Source organism: Gymnodraco acuticeps, unplaced genomic scaffold, assembly GCF_902827175.1.
Source record: "Gymnodraco acuticeps unplaced genomic scaffold, fGymAcu1.1, whole genome shotgun sequence".
In the NCBI taxonomy this organism is placed as follows: domain Eukaryota; kingdom Metazoa; phylum Chordata; class Actinopteri; order Perciformes; family Bathydraconidae; genus Gymnodraco; species Gymnodraco acuticeps.
This window is the reverse complement of record NW_022990940.1, coordinates 2,466,907-2,478,838: the sequence shown is the minus strand read 5'-3', so window position 1 is coordinate 2,478,838 and position 11,932 is coordinate 2,466,907. Positions and strand designations below refer to the sequence as shown.

The 11,932-nt window shown below is 40.4% G+C and overlaps 1 protein-coding gene across 2 annotated transcripts in view; it reads left to right on the top strand.

Moving 5' to 3' along the window:
- Positions 1-606: 606 nt before the first annotated feature.
- Positions 607-11,932, top strand: part of LOC117558416 (adenylate cyclase type 1-like) — a 36,604-nt gene continuing 25,278 nt past the window's right edge. The window contains exons 1-4 of one of the 2 annotated variants that reach the window (XR_004570831.1): positions 607-1,716; positions 4,603-4,752; positions 5,066-5,184; positions 11,126-11,237. Coding sequence is in view for 1 of the 2 variants with exons in the window: in XM_034234609.1 (XP_034090500.1) it covers positions 1,108-1,716; positions 4,603-4,752; positions 5,066-5,184; positions 11,126-11,237 (990 nt within the window). In the remaining variant the exon portion in view is untranslated. The remainder of the gene's footprint in view (positions 1,717-4,602; positions 4,753-5,065; positions 5,185-11,125; positions 11,238-11,932) is intronic. The other variant, XM_034234609.1, reaches the window with a different exon arrangement.

Here is an 11,932-nt window from a genome sequence, read left to right as displayed (position 1 = left end):
CTCTCTCTCATCGCTCTCTCTCTCTATCTCTACTCTATATCTATTGGCTCTTCCTCTCTCTCTCTCTCTCTCTCTCTCTCTCTCTCTCTGTTTACCTTTCAGACTGCTTAGAGTGAGATGAGTGAAAGCTAGGCTACCAACAGCTGAGAAAGAGAGGGGAGCAGAAGGTGTGTGAGTGTTGTATAGCATGGTGGAGGGCTGGACTTTGGGACCATCCATCTGTCACTTTCTTACACCCTCCTTGGCACTGACGGGTCATGGCAACGGCAGCCTGTGACGGATGACTAATCTTCCCTTGGTAATGATTAAGACACCACCCCCTGAATGCCAAGAGGGTGCTGATGGTGAGGGTGGCTGCCTCACTGGCAACACAGAAATCATATGATGAATGGCATGCAAGCATGTTATCACGTGTGTGCCAAGCAAACACAGCAGCTGCCAGCTCAGTGAGAATTTCATGAATCATGGCCTGGAAACATTGATTTATTAGTTTCTCGTGTTCCTCTCAGTGAGTAAGAGACAGGAAAATATATGTGCATATCTAAACAAATTAGATTGCGCAGGCTGTAATGATGGAAACATGTCATGTGTAGGAGGAAAATAAAAGGATATTGCCATTATGGATGATGTATGCACTGTTGTGTCACATTGGTGAGGGGAGCTCTGCAGCCGCACCAGTCTAATCGTCTTGACTGTGTGTTGAGAAGCTGAGACCTGTCTTATCTTTACCTCATAATGCGCAGGCGTGATCCTATCTGAGCCTTGCAAAAAGCTTTTACCATCTGAACTAGACGTCGTGTGCGCTGCTCCTCATGTGGCGCTCAAACGAATGCTAAAAAAAATCGATAGGTCTTTTTTTCAGATCGCGTTCAAATACAGCCGGGACATGAAGGTTTCTGTGTTAGCTGATCTCTCCGAACAACACGATTCAACCTGTGGATAGAGTGGAGCGCGTGTGTGACCACCGGCCAGTCTCCGGATATCTGGGACTCTCTAGCTTCTATAGCCCGCTGTGCAGCGCGCGTCTTTTCCCTGTTGGCTCCGGTCTGTGTTGGAGGAGGGATCCGGTGTTCCGTTTGACCTAAGCCGAGAGCAGGTATTCAGTTTATGAATGGCACTGACATGGAGGAAATACCGTTTCAGAAAGTCAAAACCAGGCGGAAGAGAAGTCACTGTCCGACGGGCGTCCCTTTGACCACCATCGCGTGTGAGGACGAGTTCGACTGCAAGGAGCTCGAGTCCCTGTTCCAAAACTACAACCTGAAGCTGGAGCAGACGTCCGCTCTCAAAGCCCTGGCCGTGCTCATCTTCATGTCGTCGACACTGGCCTTAGTGGAGTTGCTGTCCGGCCCCAGCCTCACCATCTCCAAGGGGTCCCATCCGGTCCACTGTGTCATCTTCGTCTCCCTGTTCATCGTAACTAATGTCAAGTACCTGCAAGTGACTCAGCTCCAACAGATCGTCAACCTGGCATTGCTTTTCGGCTTCACTTTCTCCTTTCTCTGCTGTCCCTTCTCGCTGGGCGCGATGGGGATGGAGCCCCCCACGTCCCCCGAGCAAGGCGTGTGGCAGCTCATACTGGTCACCTTCGTCGCCTATGCGCTCCTGCCTGTGCGGACACTGTTGGCGGTTGTGTTTGGAATAATGGTCTCCGTCTCCCATTTGATTGTGACTGCCACTTCTGTCACAGCGAAAACACAGAAACTATGGAGGACGGTACGTATGTTCTGCCGACTAACTACGGTGCCTTTTATTGTTTGTGTGTTGTATTGTTCGTATTATAGTATTTAATTTAGCGTCGTACATTAAATATCATAGGTATAATGTAGGCCCATGCAGTAAAACATTATTAAGACTTCATTTAAGCACCTCGGACAGTTCCCTTAGACTTGATGCATTTGCTTAGGCATTGATCAAATTAAACAAACGTGTTTATTGTATACAACATAATTGCTAGCTGGTGTTAACCCTGCCAATAGATCAGAGTTATGAACCATGAAGAATAATTTGAGGCGATAAATCTGATCTTAAAGTCTGGTGAAAAACAAAGTGAGATTGAGAGTGCACCTTTCTGCTTGATAAACTATTGTCCTCCTTAGATACTGCAATATCACACCTTTAAATAAGTTCAGATGTCTACAGAGATTCTGTAATAATAAACTACGGTATAGCTATAGTATACCTGCTTTAGGTCACTAAAATGAAAACAAACAAAGTTAGTCTGCATCGACTGTTTCCCCGGGGTGTGATTTCCTGGCTGGGAATCAGGAACCAGAGTGACATCCTGCCAGCACCAGAAGTAGGGCAAACAGAGTTGCCCACACACACATACACACACAACACACTTTAACCACACTGTATGCTTCAGTTATGGAAAAGAGGGCAAAGTCATTCATGTCTTTCCTGAGCAAAAATAGAAATTGGTACACCACTCTATATATATATATATATATATATATATATATATATATATATATATATATATATATATATATATATGTACCTACTTCACAAAAACATACACACTCGCAATTCTCACTGTCATCAGGTGTGAGGAAAGAGGATATGTCCCATCAGTCAAACCCTCCAGGGGTAGTGGAACATGTCTGCCTCTGTGCAGCATATAACATGAAGATTGTGCATTTTGTGGAAATGAAATGGCGATTTGATCAGTTCATCACACCCTTGGCTGGTGACAGCGTATTTACAGAGGAGATTGTTTTCCTAGGCTTTGAGTTACCTGCATTGCCATGTGAAGGACAGTGTTAGATGTACTACCAGAGATAGCTAATCCATTAAGCTTAGAGATGAGCTGTGTGGCATGACCCCACACGGCCCAGGCTCGCACCAACAGCCAACATAGGTCCTAGGCTCTCAGCAGACATTACCATCTGCTCTCATGGCTCAGTCTATATGTGAAATGTCTTATCACCAAAGCTAGTGAGGGACATTTCTTGAAAAATAGGTTATTACTATTTCCTTTGCCTCAGCTGTGAGTTTTGCTGACATCTAAATGCTCTCTGCCAAGAACAGGAACATTCAGTTCGGAGTAATACAATGGTACATGGCATTCATTTACGATCTTGCGTATAAAGCTTTGATTAGACAAGCAGAAAACAACAACACTGAACATCTAGATCTATCAATCGCATTCACAATACTATAGTGACTGCTATATTTAAAGTAACAAGTCCCAGTTTGTCTTTTATTCCGCTGCCCATTAACATTATGGATTCTAAAATGCACATAAAATGAAAGCTTTTTAATGCAATGCTCCAGGTACACGTGTCACTTTGACACACAATTTAAATAATAAGAGCCAATGTAAAGTTTCCTCACTGCGTAAAACTATGGAGCTCTCTTGAATGGGTGACATAGCTCCAGAGATGAGTACAGTTTAATGAAGTCAGCTATTTCCCTCTGAAAGGCACATTTTGGTTATGACTACAGTGTTTTGCACCCCTCATCTCAGATGTCCAAATGTACCAACTCCAGGCTGTCAAGTAACTTGAGAATAATTTGAACATGCTGGTGCTTGCCAGCATTGATGCCAAGCACAAAGACAGACTGCTGCTGCCAATAACTCCCTTTTCAAAGCAATCCATTATTAATTGGACTGGAAAATATGCCTGTATGTGGCAATGCAAGTTGTTATATTGAGTTTCTGTATATATTATCCAAAGTTTTGACAGTCTATTTATGTTGTTCAACATTTGTTTTAATAAGTGAACTGACTCAGTCCCTAGTCATAGATTTTTCTTGTGGTCAAATATGCTTCATCATGTGCTCAAGCTTGTGATGAATGACCAATGATATGAAGGAAATGAATTCCTTTTATTCTTACGAAAATGTAATCCCTGCCTTGGATAACAGCTTGCTAGTGATGTGGATATAGTACTGTGTTTGGTTTGTTTACAAAGTCATAGCCAGCCAACCTCAATCAAGTAGAAAAAAACTCTCTTTTCATTGTGTCCTGCACAAGGTTGAAGCAGTCATGCTGCTGTGCATCTGTTGTGATGGATGAACCACAGCAAGGCTTCTCAAGCACTTTAATGTCACAGACTCCAAAATAGAGAAATATTGGGCCCCCCACCACACATCTCTCTTATGGCAGATGTCACAAACACTGTGCACTCAAAAGGTAATAGTTGATAATTAGTGTATTATTCATACAACATTAAGTAACCCTGTAAGGAAATTGCATGCATGTCACCCAGCTCAACAGATACACACACAATAAATAGGAAAAGAACAAACTAAAGCAAATCTAGAAAAATCTTTAAAGAAACAAAATCTTAAAGATGCATTACTTAAAAGCGCAAACATGGGGAATTGAGATGTCTAGTTTTATTCTAGTTTATCCCTCGAAGGCCCACTTGTGGTACCTAATGCCCAGTTTCAGGACCTTATAATTAGGAAAATACATTCACAAATACAACTGTACATGCATATATGAACGTGTGCATATATGTGCATTTGAATAGCAATCAAATGACATGCTTAATTTGAGTATATACAATACATGAACACACCCAAAAAAGTTACACACCCAAACATATGTTTGAGTGTTAATCCTGCTACATATTTTTCTTCTGTTTGCAGTTGGTTGCCAACACAGTGCTGTTCACCAGTGTCAACCTGTCAGGGCTGTTTGTGCGCATCCTGACAGAGCGAGCCCAGAGGAAGGCCTTCCTGCAGGCACGCGGCTGCATCGAAGAGAGGCTCCGCATGGAGGATGAGAACGAGAAGCAGGTACAGTCACCTGTGCTCTGCTGAAACTATGGGTAAAATTAGATACGTGTCTAGAATTATTTTCTCCTGCGTTATTCCCCCTCTCTCTCTCTCGCTCTTTCTCGTGCGGTGAGTCATTTCAACACATTATTCATTTCTGCTGGGTCTCATGCCTTTTTGGTCTAGCACATTTCTTATCACCACTAACACTTTGTCCTATGATAACTTTGCTTTGTTTGACTATATAAATGTAAATTTAAAGTAACTTTATCTTTCTCCTTCCCTCCCTCTCTTTCTCTCACTCTCTCTCACACACACACACATACACACACAGGAGCGCCTGCTAATGAGTCTGTTGCCCAGGAACGTAGCTATGGAGATGAAAGAGGATTTCCTGAAGCCCCCAGAAAGGATATTTCACAAAATCTACATCCAGCGCCATGACAATGTCAGGTAGGATCCTCACATCCTCACAACACAGCTGTAGACCAATCCCAGTGATATTTAAATCCCTCTTGAATTGACTTAATTAATACTAATACTTTTAACAGTGGTGCCTGAAGATACAATATTTTCCTCATTGGCGAACGACCAATGAGAATGGAATAAACGCTGTCTCTGTGAGTTATGGAGCGTGCAAATAGGCTCTGCATAACTCGTCCATACCTTGGAAAGAACATCCAGGGCTACGCCTTTTTGAGTGATCTGACCCAACAGTGTCCTAAAACAGTTTCCTTAAAATGGCTCCAGGCTGCAAGCTGAAATATGTAATGCTTAACATTGATTATCAATGGTTAGTCCCTGACTCACTTGTTTATTGTCAGTCTTGATAACACTGAATCGAAATACAATGCACTTTCCATTTTGATTAGTATAGTTATTAACATTTTGTAGCAACTATAGGGACAACACGGAATTTACCCAAATCTGTGCTAAGGATAATTTGGTAGTGCATTTGCCAACTTCTGGGCCATCATAGGGCAAATAGCTTTTTGGAGTCAGGCACTAGAGTAAGGCAGATTAATCAATGCTCGGTGAAGAGGGAATTCCTCTGGCACTTGTGCAATATCCTGCACAGCTTCCAAGATCCCAGCAGTGTGAGAGCGATAATGTCTGTCTTAAGATCATTACTTTTCGCTACAGGGTGATGACTTTTGAACTTCTAAACTCAATTTATCAAAGAAGTCTTCAGAAACTAGCTTTCAATAATCTCACATCAGTTAATCTCTTCAGACTCTCTTGAGAAGTTACAGTAATTCCTTTTTCACAAGACATTAGTTTATATGCTGTGTCAAAACAATTCTGACACCATCATAGCATTGATAATCTTTCCTCTTTAGCAACTATTTGTAATCAAGCCAGCAAACAAACCAGCTGTTTCTCAATGTGTCTGAAATATGTTAATGGAGGGCCCTAAAGAGTTCAAGCTGATTTAATTTACTTAGTGTTGTGTGTTTACTTTGGTCTTCATTGGGCTGCTTTATATAACATACAGTAATGGAAAGCACTATTTAGATCCTTTACAGTATTTGTTAATATTTGTTAGTAATTCTTCCTCCAGACTCCTGCAGCATTAGTTGGCTCTGCTTGACCTTTAAACCCTCTGTCGATAAGATGTTAACAGCATGTTTAACACGACATTCACTCCTCCATTGTCTGCTATTTATAAGTCAGTTTTTTTATTCTCCTTTTAATCATGTATCTTAATCTGCATTTCTTACTGTATTCTTAAATCTCCTTTATTCTGCTCCCACATTCCCTTGTTTCCTTTTCTTATCCGCTCGTCCTCCTTTTCAGTGTGTGCTCAGAGCAGCAGGGACGCTTGAGGAGGAGAGTTTGCTTAGCCCCAGGATTAAGTTGCTACAGGGGATTAAATGCAATGGAGACTAAATTCTTGTTGCATAACACTGTATGTGCGCGGTGGTTAAATATGAACCCATCTCAGTGGAGCTCTGCTGATTGCATTTGTGCCTGCAACTCCTTCAGATAGCACCACCCTTTGAGAGTGATCTAAACTGGATGTGGACATGATTTATGTGATTTGGCCTACTCTAATTAAGAAGTAAACAGCATGCTCAATGTACTCCGAGTTTTCTTCATTATGTTCGGAGACTGTGGGCAGCGTTTGATCTGATTAAAATCCAGCCACGGGGATATTGTAGTAATCGCTCACGGAAAAAATAATAGGCCTCCAAAGAAACAAACCTGAAGTTTATTTAACAAGAATGTAGGGTATTAGAGCCCCATTTATTGTAATTATTGTTATGGCTTATAATATAGTAATAATACATATTCAAAATGCTCTTGAGCTGAAAACAAAAGTGCTGACTGTATAGGAATAAACCTCCAGTATTCACCTCTAAACTGCTTCTTGGTTCATCAAGTCACATTTAACAAATTGCGTTTGTATTACTAATATGATTTATCACATAAAAATAATGATAAGTTATGAGCAGGCACTGTTTAATATCCCATCTTTCTTTCAGGCTTATCACCACTATATAACTTAGCACCCACTTTAGCACAATATTGATCTTTACCACTCGTTGAATTTGCAAGCATTTAATTTTTGCCATATTTCATTCCACACCCACAAATACGACAAAAAGATATATGGGCAGTCCCTTACACTAATGATGTTATTTTACCCAGTTGATATATCAATTATAAATCTTCTAAGGGATTTCCTTTTTACATTACTTACATTTCCGTTAAATAATTATTAGAATAAGAGAAAAACCGGTCTGTTACTACTGACATGGTTTCTTGTAATGTTTTTAGAAGCTCACTTGCAATGTAAACAACAAGTTTTATTTAATCCTTCTAAAATGTAGTGTAAGCATCTTCACACTCGTCTTTGTTAGCTACTTTATTGGCTCGAAGTCAGCACATACACTGCCCACACACTGTAGCTCCAGAGGGGCCTATCCAAAGTTAACCCCTGTGTTGGCCTGTGTTTCTGCTACATGATTAAATTGAAATCACATGTGCCAAAATAGCTACAGTAATGCTTCCCACAGAGGGAAATAGGAGATCATTGAGGAAATATGTGCCATTGGAGAGGAAATAATGGATCAGGGAGTTCGACTTAGACAATATTACGAGACAAGTAGCAGTTAGCACACGGAAATATCTGTGTGTAAAACCTTGTTTAATCATTTGAATTTTGGTGCTTTAAATGCTGTGGATAGAGTTTTCTGAGCCAGAAATATAAATTGGCAAGAGGTTTTGACCTTGACCGTGGAACAGTACAGTACAGTAGATTGGGTGTAGGTAATCGCTGTACAGACTAATTTATAGCTGGACTTACAAAACCAGATTAAGAGGCTTCAGTCTCAATTTCTGTGCTTTTCAGTGATCTTACTCGTGAAAAAAGAGTACCTTTGAGATGTGACATTACTCAATAAAATGTTGCTTGATGTATCTGCAAATTCTATGTCAAATAACTCTGGCAACACTTCAAATTTGTATGTTTACATTGTGAACAAGGACGTTTAAATACAGATCAAATCAAAAACTATGCAGGCGGATATTAAATGTATCGTTTGCAGTTAAAGAATGAAGCCCCAGATGTTTGTGTTATAACCTGCGTGTTCAGCACTTACCCAACATCCACATCTCTCTTTATGATTTAGTTTGCCTGTCCTCCAACACATGGACAAGGTTATTAATTACAAAGTAGGCTCCAGTGCTGTCCTGTTTGATGTACATACCTCTATTTTTGTACTTTTATGATGTGCTGGGTTGGACAAGTTGCTAAGTAGTTGCTCATTTTGGTAAGGTAATTAATCATACACATTTCAAAGCTGAACATGCAGTTACTAACAAAACATGTATAGCTTATTTAGAATTGACCAGCATCTTGACCGGAATAACATGCGCATTGCAAGATTTTTTCTAATGTTGTACAGTGTTTACAAAGCATCTTCGTAAACCTGGGACAGAGAGATCTGACCTGAACTTTGAGAGGAACACATGCCCCATGCTTCACATTAAAGTGGAGACAATGGCATGCATGTGGTTCAAATGAGGTGAACACAGCTCAAAATAACAAAGCAGTTGTAGCCTGTAGTAGGGCTCCAATGATGTTAGTTTAAGTGGTGTTTATTCCTTTTCAGGAATTGTGGAAAGACAATTTATACAACACTGTCTTACAAAAGAGCATTTGAATATGAGGCATACATTCATCATGAAAACGCCCCAGTCTGCTACCTCAGATGTCCCCTCCGAAAACATAAACTAAGGCATGTGTCACTTTGCAGAAGTCTGTTAGCCATCACACTAGGGAACATCCTAAAATATGTGTGGACGGCCACTATCTTGTCAGTGTAATATCATTACATTACAGAGAGAGATGCACTGTAAGCAACTCCAGGCAGACGTTGTAGTGCTACTGTGCTATTTTTAAAAGCAGAGCCCTGAAATCATTAGCATTGTTCCTTGCAAGCAAAGTTGATCCTCTACTTTTAATAGCCAGCACTCTAAAGTATATGTACAAGAGACAAACTGTAAATTAGTTGTGATTGGCTTTAACAACATCATTTTATTGTGCAATTTGCACAATTCCTCTCTTCTAGCAACTGGTGGTCTTTGAATTGATTACTGCATGTGGGACAGTGAAACAATTATAATTGTTTACAGCTTGCCTGATTATTGAAGAAAATGACAGAAGGCTAATGACATTTGTGTCAAAATTATAATCAGCAGTTGAGCTTTTAAAATGGCCTATTCCAGACAGTTTACAAGAAATGTGTATGTTTATTAGGGGGATCAAATAAAAGGGCATGTGTTGGGTAATTCAATCCACACATTAAATATGCTTTGACTGCATCCGTATGCTATTTTGTCCACTGAAATTACACATTTTTGAAGTTATTTTGAATGTCTACACTTTAATGATTTATATATGTGTAAGCCAAAGCTACTGGCCAATTGAAACATTCATACACAGAAATGTATTCAGCATCTTTAGGGTGACATCTGTGAGACCACAAAATGACATTTAGCAGCCCCCCTTTAGAGATATCTGCACCCTGTCACATTGTGAAAACACCAGCCCACATGCAGGCTACAGTCGGCCGTCAGTGTGAGAGTCGCAGACATGTGAGTTGGACAGGACAGAGTTTGATGACTAACCCTCTTCACACCCTCCACTGCCACCCAACACTCTGGGCAAAACCTTAAACTTCCTGCTCTTCTCTGACGCAGATAGATAGTGATTAGTTCCTCAAAGGCTGGTGAACCCTTTTAAGACACTAGAGTTTTCAACAAAAGTAACCTTTTCCTTCCAGGACCTGTTGTCAAGTTTGAATGAAACATGATTAATAAATTCAAAAAACAAAAAAAGATATAAAAACAGTGAAAATAACCTCTGCCGAACTTGAAACCTGAAATTTGAAATGAAAACACTCATAAGGAATTATAAGTTAAAATGCAATTAAGGTGGATCTTTTTCCATTTTTAAAAATAGGAGGAAACCATTCGATTTGTTCAGAAAATAGCATCTAGCTTTAGGCCTCTGGTGAGGTTGCGTTCCCCATGGCAGGGTTTAACTGACACCTGATGGCCAGCGTTGCCCTGTAGTCCACACATGTTGATACAAGACGTGAGATAACCTCAACACTCAGTATACTGATCTGTGTTTGGACTGATGACAGTGTCACTTACATGCAGAGTCACTGAGTCCCATATGGAGCGTTTAAATCACAGATGGGACTAACAGCAAAAGAGGCGGCTAAAACAACATTAGTCTCCCAGCTGGTTAACTGCTTGTGTGACTGTAGAGATATTAGGAACTATGTTTAGTGCCCGCCTACACATATATTAGACCAATTGTATTACAGCACCTTCCATCGTTACCAACAATGTAAGCCAACTGGAGAATATTAATGTAGGAGGTGGTATCACTGCAGAAAAGCAAATTCTTATTAACATTTCTTCTTGACTTTAACTTCAAGCTCTCTCAGTATTGTGTACTAACAATCAAAAGGTTGTACAAGTTGACCTGGAGAGGGGGTGAGAGGCCTTGATATTTGCAATATATGGCTGTTCATCAGCTCCTTACAGGACATGTCTCCACCTTGATTCCCATGAGAATGCTCTCGCTTCTATTTTTAAGTCGCTCTGCCTGACTGCACTGCCAGTCTCTGCACACTGTCTTTCTCTCTCTCTCTTTTTGCTGCTGCAGATCATTAAATTGAATGTTTTATGTTAAAACATTATGCAAAGAGAATGTTCAAATTTACTTTAGCTTAGACTCTTTAAACATCATTTAAAATACATTCCTGAGAGCTAATCTGATGAGGCATCCAATAATCTTTTTTTCCCTTTATAGACGCTGCTATAAATAACCTGCATTGACTGAAACGCTTCTTTTTTTCTCTCTCCGTCACAGCATCCTGTTTGCAGATATAGTGGGTTTCACCTGCCTGGCCTCTCAGTGCACAGCGCAGGAACTGGTTAAACTGCTAAATGAGCTGTTTGGAAAATTTGATGAGCTCGCCACGGTGAGTCTGTTTCCCTTCCTTGAACACACAGTCCCTCAATCACAGTCCCTGTTTGCATAAAAAGCAGATAATTTTTTCTTTCTTTTATTTCTCCTTCTTTTAAAGCCAAACTTTAACACAATATAAATGTATGGCATTGTGTGTGTGTTCCTTTCCTAGCACATGCCACCATCTTAGATGTCCCATATGATGCTTAATATGATTATCCAGTGCTTCGTTTAAAGAAGAGTTGACAGACCTCTTTAATCTATGCCAGATTTAGCTAGGGCTAAACTCTGGTTGTGTGAATGAACTGAATGAAGTTGTACTTGTCCCAATCTCCCTGGGTTCGCATGTAGAAAACATTTCAGCTCTCCCATCTGTCAATATCTTTGTGATTTCATTGCTGAAAATCCGCTCAACTTTTGCTGTGAATTTGACGGCTGCCGTTAATCTAGTCTCTTTCAAATGTGACGCTGGCAGCGCTGGTGTTACAAAATCTTTCAATCAAAGCACCACATGTACCGTGAAATGCTTTTATTCATAATGTGCTGATCAAAATAAAAGCACATGCTCAAAAGAGGTATGATATTGCTCAATCTCCGACACATAGTGTTTTTGTTGGTGAGAAGATTGAGCCCCTGAGCCCCTGCAGATCACCCCGCTGCTGCTATATCTACATATAATCTGGCCTCTATAATTTACACTAGGCACAT